At 40.5% G+C, this 24,140-nt stretch overlaps 1 protein-coding gene across 1 annotated transcript; it reads left to right on the top strand.

Moving 5' to 3' along the window:
• The first annotated feature begins 9,090 nt into the window (after window positions 1-9,090).
• Window positions 9,091-20,165, top strand: LOC108273839 (interferon-induced very large GTPase 1-like). Its single transcript, XM_017483450.3, has 3 exons — window positions 9,091-9,159; window positions 14,086-14,207; window positions 14,375-20,165. The coding sequence occupies exons 2-3, from the start codon at window positions 14,205-14,207 to the stop codon at window positions 19,127-19,129; spliced, it is 4,758 nt and encodes a 1,585-aa protein (XP_017338939.1). The 5' UTR covers window positions 9,091-9,159; window positions 14,086-14,204; the 3' UTR covers window positions 19,130-20,165.
• Window positions 20,166-24,140: the final 3,975 nt, after the last annotated feature.

Raw genomic sequence — 24,140 nt, 5'->3', positions numbered from 1 at the left:
GACAGGTTAAGCACCGTTACTGGGCACACAGGTAACTCAGACGTGACTAATGTAGGCACTACAACCAAACCTTATGGTAATGGCATATTCGCTGATTGTAATAACCATATAGAACCATTCCTCTTTCCTACAGCCACACTCTTAACCATAACTGTAGCTGCAGACCAAGCAGGCACATGCTCCGCAGTCTTACCTGTGACTCGAGCAAAGGAAACCCGTTTGACTAACTCGACTGACTGTGCCTGTTGGAAAGCTGTCCTCTAGTTTGAATCAAGTCAACCGTTTAAAGTGGTATCAAATTCAGCGTATACTATTTGTCGGCATTTAATAATAATGTTCATTCCAATGAGCACTGATGCGGGTGATGGATTTGGAGTTTCTTTAACAATTAAGAACCCACAATCAGGTAAAGCCATCCCCAGAACCTCCACATCCAATTCCAGGTAACCTAAGTAGGGAATATCTAAACCATTGGCTGCAGTGATCTTTAACCAACCAGATGTAGATAACACATCACTTTCATCCCCAAATAAATGCTCTTGGAAGAAACCATTCTTTAATAGTACTTACCTGACTACCAGTGTCTAGTAAGCATGACACAGGCACACTTTTGATCTTCAGAGCCACCATTGGGCATGTTCCCACAGCCCGTTCAAGGAACCAGTGTTGACTAGGTCCTTCTGGTGGTAAGCCAGAAATGACCCCTTGGGCTGCCTGGCTCAGAGCAACTGAGAAACCTAATTTTATCTGCTCTTCTGTAGTTTAGCTAGCTATATGCCCAACCCCATTGCATCTGAAATAGATAGGTTCTCCCTCCTCCGTAAACCTTGGAGGGGCCTTAGACAAAGGTGAACAAGCCTGAGGAACTAACAGCGATCGTTATAAAGTCAACTCCTTAACCACTTTAGTGAGCTCTGAGATATTCTGTTCCTGCTCACTTATTCACTTGTCCTGTTGAGAAATCACCTGTAAAATATCATCTAACATAGTAGACATAGACATCTAACATAGTTCTCAGCCACAACAAAGGAACACCCAGTTTCACCAAGCACTTCTGAATGTACTAGTCTGCTACTCACAGCCCTTACAGACCTGGCCTCCTCCATGGACCAAAGAATGGCCTCATTACAAATCTCTAGCAGGGTAATGTTGGGCTTTTCTCTGAGGATCTTGCACAGATCCTGCCTTAACGCAGTGTCCCTCACCCCTTCCACAAACTGATCATGCAATATCACCTGCTCATTAGCCAAGCCTCCTACAGATTGTTTTGCAACAGAGCTTAAAATGCGAGAAAGTGTGTGTGAGTAATTACGAAGGCTTTCACCCTCTAATTGCTTGTGACTGTAAAATGTTTGTAACAATTGAGTCCCACTACGCTGTTCCCCAAATACCTCATGCAAGAAAGTGAAGAGATCACTAGCCTGCATGGACTGATTTCCCACACAAAAACGCACCTCTTCTAGTGCAGAGCCCCTCAAATGTGAGACAGTGAAGTCAACTGTTCTTCCTGTGTTTGATCTCTAGCTCTTAGAACCCTTTCCACCTCCTCAATAAACTCCTCTACGGACCTCCCATCTTTGCTGTACTTCCCGCTAAAAGGTTGAACCTGATGTTCTCGAGGAACATAAATATAAGAGTAGGTTGGATTGCCCCCACCAGTAGCCCTATTTTCCAGGGTATCATTCCTCTAATCCCTTAACTCCTGATTTTGACCTCTCATTTGCTCTAGTACATCATTACCCACAGCCCCTGCAACAAGAGTCTGCACACCCCCAACAGGCATTTCTTCTGAGTCTGACATTTTACAAGAGTAGATCAGATAGGAATTTCTCAAGATTAAATCGATTTTAGTTCAGAGTTAAAGTCCTTGGTGTAAAACTCATTAAGTCCTCTCAGTCCTTTCAGTACCTCGGGCACACCCACAAACTGGCACCTGCCCCGGGATGCAGCCGTGAAATCCTGGGAGCTAAACCTATGGCTGTAGGAACTATTTCATGAAGAACCAAGCTGTGCAATAACTGTCACACTTAAATGATTGTCAACTTAAAAACTTATGTTCATAATTATGGTAATGAAGTACATAAAACTTAAATTCCTTTTAAATAATGTGAAGAAAAAAATTGTTGGAACAACTTAATTTTATGAGTAATCAACTTAAAAATTTATATAAATTTATTATACAAATTATTACATAAGTGTTAATTGAAAATACATTTGATTGTAGAGGAGGGAAAGGTAACTTCTCTAACTCATTGTAGTTCGTTGGTTGACATTAATTTCATGAAAAGTTGTCATAGCTTTATTATAAATTATGTTTTTTTGTGTTGAACCTTAACCTTTGTTCCCTTTCAAAGGGAACTCCACGTTCCATAGCATAACACTATGGGAGCACCCCTCGTGCGTGACCGACATCTGAAGCTTAGGTAAAATCATGCCTATTTATAGGCCTGCCAAGATCGGTATATATATATATATGTATATGTGTGTGTGTGTGTACATATATGTGTATATATATATATATATATATATATATATATATATATATATATATATATATATATATATATGGCGCCTGTGAACCACACCGTCAGCCTCTATTACCTGAAGCGAAGACGTAATTCACAGGCCTACCCTGGTATGACAAAGCTACGCAATGTCTCATTCCCTTTTGCATGTGTCATATTTTTGGTTGGATGTGTTTGTGTGTGTGTCATATTTTTGGTTGTGTGTGTGTGTGTGTGTGTGTGTGTGTTTGTGGGTGTGCGTGTGTGTGTGTGTGTGTGTGTGTGTCATTTTTTTGGTTGGATGGGTGTGTGTGTGTGTGTGTGTGTGTGTGTGTGTGTGTGTGTGTGTGTGTGGAATGCACATGACCATACTATGAATGAGAACGTGTGTGTGTATCATATTTTTGGTTGGATGTGTGTGTGTGTGTGTGTGAGTGGAATGCACACGACCATACTATGAATGAGAACATGTGTGTGTGTGTGTGTGTGTGTGTGTGGAATGCACATGACCATACTATGAATGAGAACGTGTGTGTGTATCATATTTTTGGTTTGATGTGTGTGTGTGTGTGTGTGTGTGTGTGTGAGTGGAATGCACACAACCATACTATGAATCAATACAATCTATGTGAAAAAACATGTGTGTGTGTGTGTGTGTGTGTGTGCTGGAATGCACCAGAACCAGATTTAAAATATACTACTGATAATAATCTATTATCTATGGCCTAAATATTTAAACAGATGTGTGGGAACATGACAGATTACAACAAACCTAACACATTTAACATTATATATCTTTAACTACGCCTGTCAAGATGTTGGTGATGACCTTTGACCTAGCCCGATCAAAACCACTTAGTGATATGGAACATACAAACCACTCCTGTCTAGTGTCATTGCGTCAAACATATTTAATTGCTTAAGTGTGCTCAGTGTGAAATGCCCTTTAGCTGTTGTACCTAACTAGCACTTAGCATGATAAATAGTTAATTGAACACAAATTACAAAGATACAATGAAGCTAAATAACAGTAAAGTAATTTTTTACAATTTAACCAGAATAACCAGTTTGGGTGTGTATACTCGGAATGCATTCCTTTATTTCTGGTCTTGCTGGGTTTTTATTTCTCCCTGGTATTTCCTTGTGTCATCACAGAGGGTGAGAGTTTGAGAGTAATTGCAAACAGATTGGCTCTATGTTGTCTGTAATTGTTACGTTACAGGGAGGTGAGGTGGGAGCAGGTGCAGATCATTGTCTTTATTTTTACACAGAAGACAAAACACAGGTAACGTGGTCTATACAGTACACTCAGAGGTTCAAATACTCATTTAAACATGAAACTTAAAGTCTAGGTACGGAACGAGAACAGGACATGAAAATAAGACCGCTTAGCATGTGTAAAGCATTCACCATTACATTCAAACAATACTGCTCGAAGTGCACAGCAACACGAGGGGTTTAAATAACAAACACAATCAAACTAAAACACAGACACCTGGAGAAAATCAAGACACACCCTCGAACATGAGCCAATGCTTAAACAGAAGGAGGACCGAAACCAAAACAAAGACACGTGTCCATATGCCACAGTTCGGTCTTGTGCACGCACGCTCTCTACAGCCGCGTGGGCATGTCGACACCACAGTGGCATCTGCCGGTGGGAGCATAACAGAACCCCCCTCCAAAGGCGCTTCTCCCGGATCGCCAACGAGCATCCCCCTCCAGCGGTGGTCTGGGGCCCCTGTGTGAGCTGTCTCTCGATGCATCGGAAAACAAAGCGGCCTTCACCGGGCAGCAGACAGGTGAAGCACCACCCCAAGTGGGGTTGAAACTCGGGTTGATGCCCCCACTTGAGGCTAGAATGCTGGGCAACATCCCCAGCGGGGCTGGAACACTGGGCGACATCCCCAGCGGGGCTGGACAGCAGGACAGTTTCCTCTGCTGGGCAGGACAGCGGGACAGCTTCCTTGGCTGGACAGGGCAGCGGGACAGGTTCCTCAGCAGGACAGGACAGCGGGACAACTTCCTCAGCAGAACAGGGCAGCAGGACAGCTTCCTTAGCAGGACAGGGCAGCGGGACAGCTTCGTCAGCAGAACAGGGCAGCGGGACAGCTTCCTCGGTGGGACAGGACAGCAGGGCTAGCTTTCTCAGTGGCAGAGACCTCCCCGCAGGTCTCCAGCTGGAGCTCTGAGGTCGCTGTTTTGACCTCAGGCTGAGACTTTGAGGTCGCCACGTTAACCTCGGGCTGGGACTCCGGGGCTGCGACCTTCTGCTTCTTGCATTGCGCGGTCTGGTCCCCTGGCCATGGGAAGCCCCAGTAATTCGTGTAGCTCAGCTGCCCGTGTAGGGCAGCGTAGTCCTCCGGCAGCGGGGGCGAGGGACGACGTGGCACATCGCCCGCCTTGTGGCCGAGGCACTATTTGATCCAGAAGTCAGCCAGTCTGAGCTATGCGTTCGGATAGCAAGTTACTCGATTCCCAGAACGACCGTCTCCACTCCTCAAACTCGGCAATAAATGCAGCGCTCATATTGGTCTGCTGCATCCACATGGTGGGCGCAGTATTCTGTTATGTAACGGGAGGTGGAAGCGGGAGCAGGTGCAGATCAACGTCTTTATTTTTACACGCGGTCTATACATTACACTCAGAGGTTCAAATACTCATTTAAACATGAAACTTAAAGTCTAGGCACGGAACGAGAACAGGACATGAAAATAAGACCGCTTAGCATGTGTAACGCATTCACCATTACATTCAAACAATACTGCACGAAGTGCACAGCAACACAAGGGGTTTAAATAACAACCACAATCAAACTAAAGCACCGACAGCTGGGATAAATCAAGACACACCCTCGAACATCAACCACTGCTTGAACAGGGGGAGACCCAAAAACCAAAACAAAGGCACGTGTCCATCTGCAACAGTTCAGTCTCATGCACGTGCGCTGTCTCAAGCCGCGTTGCAGTGCCATCTGCCCGCGAGGACGTAACAGTAATCTACAAATTAATCTGGCAGGCTTGAAGATGACATCAGTACCTTAAATATAGTAAAATTAAAGACACGTTATAGATACAATAGCAGGTTTGTTTTACTTCTTACATGTATGAATAACCTGGAAAATCAGCAGAAGATGATAAAACCAATAAACAGGTTTAAACCCTGGTCATAAACCAACAAGTGTATCATGTGGCTGAAAAAACTTGTTTGGAAAACTGTGCCTTCAGTCAAAGTTTATAGACACTTCCTCATGGACACATGGCTGAAGCGTATAAGCTCCCAGCACAGCCAGATTATTCTTGTGTTAGCAAAAGTTGTGCTGTATTTTAAAATAAACTCAACAACAAGAAAAGCCATAAAACCAGAATAGACACTAGTAATTTTTCAAAGATGGAGTATTTTTAAAACTAAGTTTTACAGCAACCCATAAATAAAGCTTAATGAGTTCTGTCCCTTCATTCAAGAGAGCAAAGATTATTTTGACCTGCCTGATGTCCTACTTCTGGTTGGAGTTCTCATCAGTTGGAAGTCACATGCTGCTGCTGAGGATGTCCCACATGGTGCAGACTAAAGATCACTGAGATTACTGAGGATGGTTCCACTTAAACACCATAAAGATGCTTTGGACCTCAGTTCATATGAACAGTTATGCTGTGATAGCTTTAGCACTACAATTACCACAAACAGTTCTGCACTCGAGTCTCCATCAGTGAACAGTGGAGAAGTTCAACAAAACAGACTTCACGTAGAAACTGTAATGAATTTCCTGCTTACACAACTGCACTATTTGAGCATGTAGCACATTTATAGAAGAGGTGTATTTATTTATAATCGCACTATCCGGTGTCACCCAGATGAGGACGGGTTCCTTCTGAGCCTGATTCCTCTCAAGGTTTCTTCCTCATATTGTCCCAGGGAGTTTTTCCTCCCCACCGTCGCCTCTGGTTGCTCATTAGAGATGAATTCATACATGTAACATCTATATCCTGAATTTATATATTTTTGTAACGCTGCTCTGGGACGATGTCCACTGTTAAACATGCTGTACAAATAACACTGAACTGAATTTAATTTAATTGAATTGAATTGAACTCCCATTCTGAAGTGTAAGGCTGGTACCAAGATATCTGAACCTGAAGAGAACTTCTCTCTAAGGAAAAATGACTAAAAATGATTTAAAACTCGAACTCTCTCCCACAGAATTAACATTGATGGTTAAAATTTGTCTATTACCCAAAAACACTTAATATTTAACATAGAAACAGATACTCACATATTTTAACCAGTTGGGGGAAGAAAATAAGACACCAGCCGTGAGTGAGAAGAAGCAAAGGGTCCAAGTTTATTGTTCCACCACATGAGATCCACACCGTTGAGACTTCCCAAAATTGATCCCAAAAAAACGGAGTGGAAGCTCCCCTATTCATACAGTTTTCTAAACCCAAACACCAATATGTTTAGAATTAGCTTTCCCAGGACACCATTATCTACGTGAATGAGCACTTTTGAGAAACCCTGTTCCCACAGAGTTTGCTGTTCCCAGGGACCCTTATCTTGCGGCCGTAGCCATTCCCAGAGACAGTTATCTTGCGGCCCTTGCCGTTCCCAGCGACAGTTATCTCGCAGGTGCAACACAGCCCAAATTCCCTTATAAACGGCCCGTCTTGGTCCTCTCTTAAAAAAATAAGACCTTCGTCTGTGTCACTCCTGACTGGTTTCTCGTGAGAAGAGGATTCCCCACACCTTCACACACATTATGAGTAAGTTTCTTTCATATTTGTTCTGCATTTCAATTTTATAATGCTTGCTTTTTTAATACTTTACCTCCTCATCTTATAATATTCTGTCTCTATTTTTCTTCATGCCTTCCTGTCATGATTTCCCCTTGAAGCAGCGTGCTCTAAGCGCGAATGCGCGGGCACCTGCTTTTCCATTGTTGACAGTAGTGTCATCTGGACATGTGCGTTTGTTTATGTTTCTGTCATGTCTCCTCCCTGTTCTGTCATTGGCTGGGATTTCATGTGTGTCTGTATTGCTCTCAGCTGCTAGCAGTTTAGACGCTGATCATGTCCACATATATACTGCGCGCCTCGCAGCACACAACCTGGAAGATTATTGTAGAGTTAGATTAGTTCGTTTAGTAGTCATAGTCACGTTCCATGGTCAGAGTTAGTTCACGCTGGGTTATCCGCTCCCAGTTCCTCGTCATAGTTCATGTTTCTCGTTTTGTTTATCGACCCTGCTTTCCGTGACCAAGACCTTGATTCATGTTTAACCCTGTGTATGCCTGTTTGCCGATCGCCTGACCTTCGCCTGTTCTGGATTACGTTTATGGATCACGTTTTGGATTTGTCTGCCTGTCTCTCTTTTAAAATAAACAACTGTTCATACTGCACTTCCATCCGTCCTATCTCCGCTCCGTCACAATACGTGACACTTCCATGTACATGTGCTCATAGGCCTCTGTGTGTGTGAGGCTCTTTGCCTGTACTCCCCAGTGTCTAGGATTCACTGTAAATAATAAAATAAATCATATTGTTAAGTGTGAATCCAACTCATCAATGTCGCCTCCCTCTTCTATATGTCTTAGGTGCCCGTCACTCTTTCTTCTCTCCTTTTACTGGAGGGGCTGGGTTTGGATCTGAACAGTCGCTATCAGCTTGTGTATCTCAGTGCTGACATCACTATGCTGCTCGAAGTTCTCTTTGCACCCCCACTGGGAATGCAGGGTTCCCCCCACCTCTCAGATACAGAATCCGCCCAGCAAATGTGTGTGTGGACGCCTTTACACAGACAGACCCTCTACCTGTCCCTTCCTCCAGCTATCAGACTGATGGTGACACGGCCTTCTCTGACCCAGGCTCTGATTACTCTCCCTCTTTCTCACCTGCCAGTCCTCAGTATTCTCCCCTGTTCACCTCAGCTGGCTATCCCACGTCCCCTGGTCGCACCCCATTTTATCACCCATTTTCACCCAACTGGCCCAAATTCCAATTCTAATCACTAACAACACCACTAACAACCTCAATATCATCATATTACTGCCCTGTTGCCAATTAACCTAATTAGTTGCTAAATGTTCCTCCAGCAGTTTCTTTTTACTAACACTTACTTTTCTAGCCTTTTGTTGCCATGCCAACTTTTTTGAGACGTGTTGCATTCATCAAATTCAAACTTACTTTATTACTTACTTAAAATGGTACATTTCCTCAGTTTAAACATTTTCTGTTTTCTATGTTCTATTGTGAATAAAATATGGGTTTATGAGATTTGCAAATAATTGCATTCTGTTTTTACTTACATTTCACACAGTGTCCCAACTATTTTGGAATTGGGGTTATAACTACATGTTGGTGCATGAAGAGGATCAGCAATTTCAGCTTTCACTTTTGTTCTTTATCGATATTTTTCTGTATTTCAGTGTTGTTTCTCCTTTTTATGTAAGTTATTATGAGCTGCTCCAGTAAAAACTGGAAAAACAGGAAGTTCACAGGTATCCATTAGCTATGTGACAGGGCATTGAGGCACACACCCTTAATTGTGTCATGTGACTTCACAGAAATCTGCCTCAAGTTTTTCAAAATCACAGTAATGCAGCATATCATTACAGGAAGAGCTAACAGCAAGCAGGAATCTCACCTGTGTCTTTAGACAGGTAAATCCTTACTTCTCTATAAACTGTAACGCAGCTATTTATTATGAATGTGTATATGCATTATGTACATTATTTATGTGTGCCTAAAGAACTGATGCAGACAAAGCTACTCATACCAAATACTGATTTGTTTTATTTTATTTATTATATTCAGGATCATTTAGTGTGTGTTTGTATGTGTGTGTGTGTGTGTGTGTGTGTGTGTGTGTGTGTGTGTGAGAGAGAGAGAGAGAGAGAGAGAGAGAGAGAGAGAGATCTCAGTACTGCTCCTTTAATATTAAACATTTTAATTAAATAATCAGTGTAATTTATTCATTATTTAATGAATAATGCAGAATAATATGATGTGTTTTAAATATCATATCTTTGATATATCATCTGTGTCACAGTGTAATGGTGTCCGAACAAACTCCCAGCAGTGTTGTATAAAAAAAAACAACAACTATTAAAAACACCTTTAAATAATGAGTTTATTTAATGTTTTACAGTAAATAAATGAATAAACACATTCTGATAATTAATACATTACATTTAACAGCTCAAGAATAAAATGAACATAAATCAGTAGCTTCCAATCACTTTGTAAGAAATACAATGCTGCATCTTTGTTTTCATGGAGATGTGGCTCAGCAATCGAGTTCCTCGCCTCATTTCATGCTGACAGAAATGCGGCTCTGTGCGCTTAGGCTCGCGGTGGTGGCTTGTGTGTTTACATCAACACAGAATGGTGCATGAACTCTGTGCTAGTTTCTAGCTACTGCTCATCGCTGGTGGAGTTTGTGACTGTTAGATGCAGACCATTTTATTTACCATGGGAATTCACCACTGTGCTTATAATCAGAGTATACAATCCCCCCAGCACTAATGTTAAGGAGGCGCTCTGTGAACTGTATGGGGCTATTAGCAAACTGCAGAACAAACACCCTGATGGACCGTTTATCATCGGAGATTTCAACCATGCGAATCTCAGGTCAGTGCTTGCACTGGATCTTGTTTACACAAACATCCCAACGTGTACAGGGCAGAGCCCTGCCCCCACCTCGGCTACTCAGACCACTGACCACCGACTGACCACTTCCACCCATGTCTAATGATTTACATACAAAACAAATGACATACAACAAGGACAACATACAACAAAGACATCAGGAAGGTGCAGCATGACTGTAAAGTATGTTCAAACAAGAGGAACAGAGAAATAAAGAACACAATATAGCACTCTACTAAGACAGACTTAGTTTATACTCCTATTTAAAAATTCTTTGCTAATAGGGTAATACAATAATGCAGAGAGAGAACTCAGCGGCCAGAGCCAAATAACTGTTTATATTTATAATAATGCTCAGAGAATTAATTAAAATCTAAAAGATGAATTTCAGCAATTTACTAAATGAAAGTTTTTTCTAGCATTATAAACATAAACTCAAAGAGGGTTTGTGTTTGCCTAAAAAACTTATCATAAAGGGCACCAAAACAATCCACTCATTTTCAGCCGTCACAAAGAGAATCATTACCATTCTCCTTACTGCCTAAAATTTTAACTATACGAGGATGCATTGCATTTTCTGGTATTTCACTGTAAACGAGTGCAATGTCCTAATTACTTGAAAGCTTACAGTACAATCCTATAAAATAATAACAGTATTTTGCTCTCAAATAGATACTGTAAATTGATAGCAGTTTTTATAGTGTTTGTTACATTCCAGAAAGATCAGAAAAGTTGGCAAGGTATACATAATCTACAAAGCTGTCATGCAGCAAAATGGGATCCTTAAGCTGTATTTAAATATAATGTGACACTTTTTTGGGTTTGAAAATGAAATGAGGAGATGGGAGGCAGGATTGGACATCTCAAAATGGCTTTTTATTTTTCCTTTTTTTTCTTTTCCTTTGCTATTCAGCAATTTCTCACACTAGGCACATATGCACATATATACACACACATTGCTCTGTGCACCATCGATCTCTCTCCTGTCTCTCTCCTGGCTCTTGTCTCTTCACCTTTAATCCTTGCCCTTGCTCAATGAAATAGAGAACACTCCTCAACCCTCCAAAATCCCCACAGGTGTAGGTCCTTACCACTCACTCTTCCCGGCTCCACCCTCCATTCACAATGCACACAGCCATTCTCCCACCTCCATATAATGTTTGGATGACTTTCTTGGAAGATTCGCTTTTAATGTCAGTGGAGAACAATCTTTTTAACGTGATGAAAAAACACACACATGCAATGAACATACATCATAATTTTGTAGAAATTAATAATTTTTTGGAGATTACAACAGAGATATGTTGCATACATGTTTTATTATGTTTAGATCGGGCTACTGGACTAAATTTCTGAAAATAGACTTACTCTGAAAAAAGTATGTCGTCTTCTTCTTCGGCAGTCCATTATTCTTCGATGTGACTGTGTTTTTGAGTTCATTTTTGTCAGGCTCATTTATGGGCCACAAGGCTCGTATTGGATCGACAGTACCACCTGCAATGGTTAAATTTGTGAATTGACTGGTCTGGAATGGAATGTCTACATTTGTGGGCTTTAACATACTCTATCTGCCATGTTTTTCTTCACTCATTGGGATTGACTTTTCCACAATGCTGTGCCATTTATTTCGGTCCAGAGCATCTTTCTCCCAGATATTGACCGCCATGGCTGTGTTCTTCATATGACACTTTACATTTACATTTACATTTATTCATTCAGCAGACGCTTTTATCCAAAGTGACTTACAAATGAGAAAATACAAGCAAAGCGATATATCAAGCAGAGAACAATAGAAGTAGTGCTACTTTACAAGAGCCATTAATTGAGTTCCAGAAGAAGGGGTTCAAGCCCCAGCACTGCCAAGCTACCACTGTTGCCACCTTGAGCAAGGGGCACTGTATCATGGCGCCCCCTGACATATGGGGATATGTGAAGAACATGATTTCATGGTGCTATAATGTATATGTGACCAATAAAGACTCCTTACCCTAAACCAAACAGAGTTGCAGCAGCTAAGAAACAATTTCTTGAATGTTGTTAGCATTTGAACTTTAGCATTTACAGCCTTAAATTTTGCTTCACTTCTTTCAGTGTTCTCTTTCAGGTGACATATGTACAGCTTTTGCTTTTCTTCAAGCTGTTGTTGGATTGGCTCAGTCTGCTCTTGAAATAAGTCAGGAGTTTTTCTCTTAGGTTGGCCAAGTACCTCACTAGCAGGGAAATAAATGGTATCCTTGATCTGCTTCGAGTACTCTTCAGTGTTAGTTAAATCAATGAGTGGATCTTTGTCATCCTGAAGAGCTGATGTTAATGCTGTGACCAGTCTTCTTCAATGCTCCACACTGCCTAACTTGGCGACATCCAATTTCTTGGGTGCCACGCTAGGAGTCTTTCGCCTTGTCAGTATCAGTTTCAACCTGATTTAAGATCAAACCATGTAGTGATCATTCGAGCACTCTGCCCCACGCATTACTTTAGCTGACCAACACTCTGACATGTCTGTCCTCCGAGTCACAACATAGTCAAGCAAATGAAAATGCTTTGATCTTGGATGCATCCAGGTGAAATAATTCTTATCAATAGATCTCAGGTTGATATAAGAAAGTGTTTGTAATTCATAGATCCCTCTGAGCACAAAAGTTCAACAGAAGCTCACCACTGGTGCTGTTCTTGCCTTTCCCAAATTTGCCTATGACACCTTCATAAATGGTATGGGACTAACCTTGGCATTGAAGTCTCCCAGGATGATACACTTGTCTGCCTTCAGGATATTATCAGCCACTTCGGCCAGCTCCTGATAGAAGGAGTTTTTGAACCTGGCATTTTCCTTCAATCCTTGTCTCCAGCAAGGCAGCAATATCAATGCTGTATCTTGCCAACTCCTTGGCTATCAGAGCTGTTCTTATTTCTGTTCTCGAGTCACTGACCAGCATTGTACGTAACATTACATGTAGCGACAGTTTTATCTTCTTGCTCTTATTACAGCAGTAGTGAAGACCCATTGGCCATGGTGAGCCAGACAGCTAGAGTTTGAGCAAGTGTTCTTTACTCTACCTTTTATAGGTGCTTCCCTGTGCGGGGCGGGCAGTGCTGTCCCTAAAATTGGCTGCCCCGACACTCGCACAGCTACCTCATCCCTGCTGTTGCCCAAAATTCAACAAGGTAACAACCATCTAGTGTGAGCCTCCTGATTTCAGAGCTCATGCTGGCAGCTACCAGCTCCTCGAGCCTGCTGCCGTCACATGTACTCCATCGCCACATGACATTCCACACCAAAAACTCTCCTCTCAGCATGCCTTGCACAGAAATAAGACAGATGAGATAGTGCCCCCACCGACAGTCTCTCTGGACTTCCAGATCCAGACTCAAGTGATACACAAGGGTTGTACCAGCCTTGATGGATAGGGAAGTTGCCCCGCAGGGACAAACTAACTAGTCTGGGGGTGCCATTCATTGACCAGCACTCTGGTTCCTCCACATGCCACCAAGGTAGCTGTATCATTGACCTTTTCTGTATCAGAAAAAATTATTCATATGCTACAAAACCACCATCATAATTCCACTGCATCACAATCATCATTGGATGCAGTTTAACCTCATGTCCAGGACAGAAAAAGTATGTGCCTCCTGTTTTGTATCATACTCAACAATGTTATCATTAATTAGTTGCACCCTTAGCAAGTATGAAATAACTAAAAATCTCTCTCACACATCCTACTTGTTGCATCCTTTGGGATCCTAGTCTTGATGCTCAACTCTAGTCTTATCCAGATTTCCTGTAAACCTTTCTGGCAAGCTTTATTTTAAAAAAAAAATAGTCCACATCATATTCATATCTGCATTATCTTTTCAATCTGGATAATGTATTCATTCATTTGGTTACACAGAAAACCTCAAACATTACAAGTGACTCTCTTCATTCTTTTTAACTCTGACAGTTGGGATTGCAAGCTGAGCGCTGACTAGTGGTGACAGATTATTATTACACTAAGCATGCTGGAAAGCAATCTGTAAGCTAAGACCCAGACATTCACTGAACCAAACCAAAGAGCACCAGATGGTAAGTAACATTGAAACACAGAGGTGTTCATACTCAGGTTGTGTACAATTTCATATATTTTCTTTAAAAATATGTCACTGTAAGAATACTTAGCAGTTGGAAGAAAATGTTATTCAGTTCATTGTTTTAAATTATATTTTGCATTATTTTATATGATGTTTTTTCAGGAGGGAGAATTAAACTCAGTAGAAAAGCTGTTGTGTAGACTTGGCCTTGAGAACAAATATGATGACAAATTTACCAGCACACACTTTCTTGAAATATCCAAATCCACTTTACTGTACAAGGAGCCCAGAACAGAGAATGAACTGGTAAATGCTTTCATGCAACAGATTTTGACTGGAGATTACAGAGCAAGACACATCTCTATCAAAAATGAAACAAACATACAAAACTCTCAGACTAGAGCTAAAGAAGGTGCCTTTGCTGCTCTTTTTAAAAAATGTAATGTAAACAGTGAAAGAAAACAGGACCGGATTCACCCAATGGATGTTCAGATGGCGGTGTTCCTTTGTGCAGATGATTTTCTTCGACAAATCATGGTGACTAAACTGGCACAGTGTCAGTATGCGATCCCTCTGCTGGTACCCAATCCCTTTAGCAGGAAAATTGAATTTCCTCTCTGGACAATGCGTCAAATCAACAAGAGCTGGAACTTGACTGATGATTCAGGAACAATCATCAGCAAAACCCTGCCTGTTTACAAAGCAGAAACTCCAATGGTGGCATTCTTCAGGCTTGGGTCTGCTTCCTCATCCAAGTCTCAGCTGATCAACAACCTGATTAATGAGAAGCACAACACATTTTTCCACAGAAACTGTCCAGGCAGCAGCAGAAACCGTCTACTGATGGATGGAGTGGTGGAGATCGCTTGGTACTGTCCATCTGGGAAAAGCTCTGATTATTTCACTGAATGTGTTGCGTTCTGTAATCTTCATGGTGATTCCAGCACAGCTGGAACTCAGAGAGAGATACTTACTACCATGACCTCTGTAAATGTTTTACTTCTGCCTAAGCTTGATGAGAATGATAATAATATGAGAATTGTAGAGGAGCTTTGCAACTCCCTAACTCCTCTTATTGTTGTTCTTAATGATGAAGAGGATGATAATGAAGATGTTGTGTGTGAGATTGGAAAAAGAAAATACAAAGTGGGACTGAAGGGTAGAAGTCTGCCTAAAGTGTCTGCTGTCCTCAGAGATTTGATAAAGAAGTGTCTCTCAGAAAGAGCCATGACATTCAGCCTTGAGAAAATGACAGAAAACACAAAGGTCTGTGTGGATGAGCACAATGAGGCCTGTCAGAGAGGAAAGGAAGCTGCTCAAAATATAATGGGTTTTCTAGATGGAAAAGATCCACTGACAGTAAAAGAGGAATACCTGCCCTGCCAGGGAAAACTGTGGCATGACTGGTGCCAAAAGAGCAAACACTTACGGCGACTTCAAAGTAAAAACATAGAAATGGAGCTCAGCAAAAAGCAAACTGAAATGAAGGAAATAAGATTGAAACAGCAGGAACATGGCTTCAGTGAACTCATGGGGTTATTTGTTGTATGTTTAAACTCTCTATCAGACAGTGCGAGAAAGTATTTTCTCAGATGGACTGGAATTTACCTGGATGAGTTCACTTCAAAGAAACTCTCTGGTATCCAGAAAGAATATCACCAAAAATGGACAAATGTGTTGGCCTTGAAAAAAAAACATGACGGAACTGAAGGACAAACAAATCTGGACAAATTGAAGACTGAGCAATCAAACTTAGAAAAATTATCACAAGAACTGAATGCTGTCAGCTTTGGCTTGGAGCACATGATGAGAGAGATGGGCCAGATTTATGAAGCCTCAGTCTCTGAGGAGAAGAGCAATACAGGGAAAGAGGATGGAAACTTGTCTTACCTGCCTAAACTTGTAGCTGAACTCATGATATCTGGGCACCCGATGGAGCTGATGGATGGTGATACAGCTTATGTTCCTCTAACCTGGGTTTCAGCTGTTTTGGATGAAGTCATCATGAAACTGGGAGACCAGAGAGTTTTTGTGCTGTCAGTTTTGGGAATTCAGAGCTCTGGGAAATCCACCATGCTGAATACCATGTTTGGGCTCCAGTTTGCAGTCAGTGCAGGCAGATGTAGCAAAGGAGCCTTTATGCAGCTGGTTAGAGTTTCTGAGGACATGAAGGAAGACCTGAAGTTTGACTACATTTTGGTTGTTGATACTGAAGGTCTCAGATCTTCAGAGCTGTCTGGAAACAAAATTCATCATGATAATGAACTTTCCACATTTGTGGTAGGATTAGGAAATATGACTTTAATTAACATCTATGGAGAGAACCCTACTGAGATGCAGGAAATACTTCAGATAGTTGTTCATGCATTCCTGAGGATGAAGAAAGTCAGACTTAACCCCAGCTGCATGTTTGTGCACCAGAATGTTTCTGATATTGCAGCTAAAGAAAAAATCATGGATGGAAGGAGACACTTGCAGGAAACACTGGATAAAATGACTAAACTAGCAGCTAAAGATGAAGACTACTGTGCAGAAAATTTCACTGATGTCATTGCATTTGATGTAGAGAGTGATGTGAAGTATTTTGCACAGCTCTGGGAGGGTTCTCCACCAATGGCACCAACAAACCCATGCTACAGCGAAAACATTCAGGAACTAAAGGGAGATATCCTCTCTCATGCAGCAACTACAAATAACCTGAAATTATCACAGTTTCAAATGCGTGTGAGAAACCTGTGGAATGCTCTACTGGATGAAAATTTTGTGTTTAGTTTTAAGAATGCACAAGAGATATCAGTCTACAGGAAACTGGAGCAGGAGTATGGGAAATGGACCTGGAGTCTGAGGAGTGAAATGATGACTGTAGAAGATAAAATGCTTAACAGAGCAGCCAGTGGAATCATACAAACAGTTCAGAAGGAAGATCTCAAAGAAGAAATGGCAGGAACCCTAAATAATGTCCAAAAGGAATTTAACTATTATTTTGAAGAACACAATGAAAAGGAAACACTGATTCAGTGGAAATGTAAATTTGAGACACAAATCCAGCACCTCCATGATGATCTAATAGAGGAAGCAAAGAGAAAAGTGGATGACAGCATTCAGCAGAAAAGCATTACACAAAACCTTGATAAGCAACGTGTGAACTACGAGAAGATACTCTTTGAAAAGAGTAAAGAACTTGCTTTAAAACTTAAAGGAAATGTTAACAACAAAACACATGCAAGTGAGGAATTTGATTCAATGTGGGGAACATGGGTCTCTGAATTATCTGAACAAGCGCCAAAAATCAAAGATCTTAACATCTCAAAGGACACCAGTGAAGTCCTGGGAGAGGTCTACAAACATGACTTGGTTCCAAATCGAAAGCGTTCTTTAGAGTATAAATGTATTGGAGAAGTCAATGATTATAGTAGATATGTTTCAACTAACAAGAGCATGTTGAAAAAGTATTTATTTCAATTTTGGTCTGCAAGTTCTCTTACACCAGAGATGAACAAATCAATACGTGATCTAATTATTAAGGTCAATGAACAAACCAAAAAAAAGGTGGAGTCATTTCCATTCTCAGCACAGGGTTACAATTCACATTACATTCAATACATTGCACATGATGTCAAAACCCAGCTGCATGAATTTGAAGCACAGTTAAAGAAAGATATAAACTTATCTGAAGATGACTCTGTCTTTAACCAAGATTTCTATGTAGATCTCTCACTTTATGTGTGTCACCAGTCAGAAAAACGCATCTCAGAGCTTCACAGAAGATTCAAAGAAGCAAATGATCCACTTATTTATTTTGAAAAGAAAAGGGCTGAGTACTTTAACATCTTTCAGAAATACTGGGAGGGAGCAACATCAGCAGCTATACTTGGAGACCAGGTTTGCAGTAAACTGAAGGAAGCGATTCTGCAGAGTGTCTACAACATGATCTCTACATTTGTGTGTGGACAGATGAGAGGGAAGCCACCATTTAATGGGAACAGAGCTGATCTGGAAAAACACATTCTGAAGTCTTTGGCAGAGCAGAAAGGCAATAAGGATCAGAAGTTTAATAAATACTTAACATACATGAACCAACCTAGGGCTCACTTTGAAGATTTCATCAAGGCCAAGGTTAAAGAGTTCATGGCAGCTGAAAACTCTCAAGCAGTTTCTGCCATTAAAAAACATATTGACCACAAACAGAGAAGAGTCATAAGTGCAGCAAAAATGGCAACAGATAAAGTGAAAGAAGTTCATGGGGACGCAAATCAGTGGCTGGAGTTTTTTTCCAACAGACTTGCCGATGAGTTAGGAGATACCAGAGTTCACTTGTGTGATGAAGAGTGTAAGGATTGTGTTGACTATGATGTTCTTGTGAAAGCTATAGAGAAAGAACTCTCAGCTGCTGTTGAAGAGTTAAAGAAAAGCCTCGGTAAAATTTCAGACTTCTCCATGGAGAAGTTCAGAGAAAGACCTGATGATACTCTAATCAAACACTTCTGTGGGTGCTGCTGGGAGCAGTGTCCTTTCTGTGGAGCCGTCTGTACCAACAGCCAAAATGACCATCCTGGAAATCACCATGCTGATTTCCATCGCACATCTGGAATGAATGGAATGTATTATAAGAGCACAACAGAATTCTTCATCGACTTTTGCACAACAGCTGTGGCAAGTGACAAGTGCTTTTACCCATCAAGTGAGTCTAGAGCTAGTTTTCGTTTTAAAAAGTACAGGAAAGCAGGTGAAAAGTATGGTGCCTGGAACATCTCCACTGATTTGTCTGAGCTGGCTTACTGGAAATGGTTTGTTTGTGAATTTCAGGAAAATCTTGAAAAGCACCATAACAAAGAGTTTTGTGGTAAAGGGGAGATTCCTACTAAGTGGAAAACTTATAGCCAGTCAGATGCTGTTGAAAGTTTAGAAATATGGTGATACATCCATTCTGGCACTTTTTGTGCTTTCTGACAACCCATGGTATAAAACATCTGTACCTGATGGAAGAGCAGCCACAGTCCAGCTTACCCTGATGAGAAAGCTTAAGCCACATCCACATATGAAAATACTGCACTCTGCAACACATTCATGTTCTTCAGCTTCAAGATCAAATTCTAGCTATATGTACTAGCATCACAGTCCCTGCTAATTCATTTAACAAGACAGCAGTTTTCAGTGACTTTAATTTACTGCATATAGGAAACTGAGGTTTATTGATTTTTAATGATTCTCATAACTATTACTGTGTAAAGTGGATATAAAAAGTTTACCCACCTCAATGATGTAAAAAGTGAAACCAATGTAAATCAAATCACATCAGATCATTTTTAACCTTTACATTTATATAGAAACCAACACTTTTATATTAACTGTATCTGTAACTGTATTGTTCCAGCAGCTACATCTTATGAAATTTTATCTATGTTTATTTTAACAGACATACGTTATCTAACAGGCAACAAAGTACTAACACATTTATAACTGATTATAAATCTGACTTCAAAACTTTACTTGCAGTTTCACTGTTTGTCCAGTTTACTTGTATTGTTCTCAGCTTGATATATCACTTTGCTTGTATTTCCTCATTTGTAAGTCGCTTTGGATGAAAACATTTGCTAAATGAATAAATGTAAATGTAGATAGAGGGGCACAGAAAGTTATTCTACATTTCGGTGTATGAAAGAGTTAAAATCAGTCATTTTTTATACATGATTTGTTATTTTACTGTAAATTTAAATATCAATTACATAATGAATGGTCAATGATTTTTAAAATTTTGCTATTTGACAGATATAAGCTGTTGATTTGCTCACCTTTCTAGATGTTGCGCAGTCATTGTGGTTATAAGTGTGGATATGGGAACAGGGAAAATTGCTGAATATTATAGTTATTTTATTTGTTTTTATGGTTGTTATTGGGTTGTTTTGCCATGTGCAGCTTTTTTATGTTGATTATTAAACTTTGTTTATGTTCAGCTGGTTCCTGCCTCCTCTTTGCCTGTTCTGATATTTGTTACACTAACTTTTCTTATTTTTTGTAGATTCTAGCCAGAAAGCGAGGCAGACAGTTTTTTTTTGTTTGTTTGTTTTTTTAAATAGGAAAACTCAGAAACTGCTTCGGCATCCTCAGCCGTCATTTCAGCAGTCACAGTTGCTGATTCTATAAAAGCATCCTGTATCCTGTGCAATTATCTGAGGCCATCTGTAGAAAACTCTCAACTCCGGAATATTCTTCTTCAGTGTTTACACTAGTGATGTGTTGTTCATGAACGATTCATTAATTTTGAATGAATTTTTAATATGACTCAACAACAATGAGTTGTCTCAGAGAGTGATTAGTTAATTTTTGACCACTCATGTGCTGCAACATCCCCATACGTTCTGTACCAGAAACATAAGTGATTAGTTCACGTCTCGAGTCTTTGGGTTCGAGTCATTCGTTCATCACATCACAGCCCCACTGCATTCAACCTATGGTTAAGAGATGAACGACTTGAACCCGAAGACTCGAGAGGTGAACTAATCATTTCTGTTTCCAGGGAACAGACGTGTCAAATGTGACGTGACAAAAGAAAGAACGACTCAGATCGGGAGGTGAGGTGAACTAACAGACTGCATAGCCTAAAGACCCAGCTAAACTATTAATTAATCAGTTCTGTTTCTCATAATTTGGCCTTGGCTGTATTAGCCTATAGTTTTGTTTTTTTATTCCACATGTGATCAACGTTGTGATCAAATACTAGATGTGTTGGGGAATTTAACATGTAACATTTTAATCATTTTCTGATAAGATGAACTAAATGAACGAAATGACTCTGAAAAAGATTAGTTCATTTTGGTGAACGAGATTCAAAGATCCTAGTCAGTAAAATGATCCGAACTTAGCAAATCTAATTGGACGGCTAATTTTATCACAGAGTGACAAATGAAAAATGAGCACACTGGACAAAAAAGTGTCACTTTGTCACGCCGTTAATGATCGTACTATGGATAAATATTCTGTCCACTACACAGTTACAATTATAATTTGTTACAGAATTAAGTGTACTTACAACCAATTGCCCGGATGAAGCGTAAAGTACCACATGGAACCAGAGAGTGAGGAAAAGCAAAGGTCCAAGTTTATTGTTCCACCACACGAGATCCATACAGTTTGAGACATCCCAAAAAGTGATCTAAAAAACCAGAGCTGAAGCTCTCCTATTTATACGGTTTTCTTAGGGTCAGGATGACCCAGACACCAATATGTTTAGAGTTAGCTGTCCCCAAAATGCCATTACACCTGTGAGACAAGCCGTTCCCAGAGCCTTTATCTCACGGAGGTCGCTGTTCCCAGAGACCCTTATCTCACAGGTGCAATCCAGCCCCAATACCCTTATCTTCAGCCCGTCTTGTTTTACTCTTAAAAGAATAACGTGACCTTCATCAGTGTCACTTCTGACTGGTTTATCGTGAGAAAGGATTTCTCCACACCTTCACAAACTCCTGACTGGGTTTTCATGAAAAACAATTCTCCACACCTTCACACACATTATGAGTAAGTTTTTATGTTTGTTCTGCATTTTCTGTTTTATAATGCTTGCATGTACATTACCCTATAATAGTTTATCTCTGTTTTCTGCATACACAACAGGCCTCTGTGTGTTTCTTTGCCGGTACTCCCCCCTTTTTCTCCATTACATCAAATAGCAGTTCTAGGTTTCAGTGTAAATAAATCTAAATGTTAATTCTAAATCGTCAGTGACACATCCCTTATACAGTTCATTCTTTCCAATGTGTCTCAGGTGAGCGTCAGTCTTTCTTATCTCCTTTACTGGAGGGGCTGGATTTTGATCTGAACACTCGCTGTCAGCTTGTGCATCTCACTGCCGACATCACAATGCTGATCGAAGTTCTTTGTACCCCCTCTGGGAATGCAGGGTTAGCCCCACCTCTCAGATATAGAATCTGCTCAGCAAATGTGTGTGTGGATGCCTCTACACAGACAGACCATCTACCTGTCCCTTCCTTCAACTATCAGACTGATGATGATACGGCCTTCTCTGGCCCTGGTTCTGACCTCTCAACCCCGTTTTCCCCCTTTTGCTCTACCTCACCCTCGAATTACCATCTAACCAGCCCAGTGAATTCTCAATAAAATTACATACTACTCATACTTGGTCTCGCTCATTTTTATTTCATGTCTGTTTTATATACAACAGCACCCAGTGTGAACAGCTCCACAGGAATCTATTGTTTTGATTCAAGAGCGTCATAGCGTCAAACATTCATTTTGCTTAATCGTGCTCAGTGTGAAAGGCCTTTAGCTGTTGTAGCTAACTAGCACTTAGCATGTTAAATAGTTAATTGAACACAAATTACCAAGATACAATGAACCTACATTACAGTACAGTAATTTGTTACAATGTAACCAGCCTAACCAGGTTGGGTGTGTATACTCAGAATTCATTCCTTTATTTCTGGTCCTGCTGGGTTTTTTATTTCTCCCTGGTACTTCCCTGAGTCATCACAGAGGGTGAGAGCTTGAGAGTAATTGCAAACAGATTAAATAAAGGATACTGAGTTCTGTCCCTTCATTCAAGAGAGCAAGGATTATTCAGACCTGCCTGATGCTCTACTTCTGGTTGGAGTTCTCATCAGTTGGAAGTCACATGCTGCTTCTGAGGATGTCCCACATGGTGCAGTCTAAAGATCATTGAGATTACTGAGGATGGTTCCACTTAAAAACCTTAAAGATGGCTTTGGACCTCAGTTCATACTAAGAGCTATGCTATGATGGCTTTTGGATTGAAATCACCACAAACAGTTTTACACTCAAGTCTCCATCAGTGAACAGTGGAGAAGTCCTACAAAACAGACTTCATCTAGAAACTGTAATGAATTTCCTGCTTACACAACTGCATTATTTGAACATGTAGTATTAACACATTTATAGAAGAGGTGTATTTATTTATAATCGCACTATCCGGTGTCACCCAGATGAGGACGGGTTCCTTCTGAGCCTGATTCCTCTCAAGGTTTCTTCCTCATATTGTCCCAGGGAGTTTTTCCTCCCCACCGTTGCCTCTGGTTGCTCATTAGAGATGAATTCATACATGTAACATCTATATCCTGAATTTATATATTTTTGTAACGCTGCTCTGGGACGACGTCCACTGTTAAACATGCTGTACAAATAACACTGAACTGAATTGAATTGAATTGAACTCCCATCCTGAAGTGTAAGGCTGGTACCAAGATATCTGAACCTGAAGAGAACTTCTCTCTAAAGAAAACTCGAACTCTCACACGATTTAAAACTCAAACTCTCTCCCACAGAATTAATACCTTCACCCAAGATAACACATCACACTGAGTGGAGACGAGAAGCTCACCCCTTACATTGTTTCCTTCTTCCTCTCTCCTCACACCCTTCTCTCTCTCTCTGTCGAGATCACCTTAAACACCAAAGGTCTATATGTATTATATAACATGTTAAATGTAAATAACATGTTGACCATACATGTTTGCTATCATTTAGAAAGTCTCAATTCGTCTGGAAAATATGCTCTCATTACCTCAGCAACAGGTTAAATCACTCTCAAGATCTAGAGAAAAATATTGCATGTCGTTAAAGGCATACCCTCCCCAGGTCTCTCACACTAATTACCTCCTGTATGTAAATAAGGTACATCCTTCCACAGATATCAAAGCAATCCCAAATGCCAACTGGCCCAAATTCCAATTCTAATCACTAACAACACCATTTGGTGGACCTACAGATATACCCTCAATATCACCAATATAATATTTTTACAATTAAACAATTACTTTTCTAGCCTTTTGTTGCCGGCCCAACTTTTTTGAGACTTGTTGCGGCCATAAAATTAAACATTACCTTTTTATTTACTTAAAATGGTACATTTCCTCAGTTTAAACATTTTATGTTTTCTATGTTCTATTGTGAATAA

The sequence above is a fragment of the Ictalurus punctatus genome, chromosome 13 (assembly GCF_001660625.3).
Source record: "Ictalurus punctatus breed USDA103 chromosome 13, Coco_2.0, whole genome shotgun sequence".
Taxonomy (NCBI): domain Eukaryota; kingdom Metazoa; phylum Chordata; class Actinopteri; order Siluriformes; family Ictaluridae; genus Ictalurus; species Ictalurus punctatus.
This window is presented reverse-complemented; position numbering and strand designations above follow the sequence as displayed.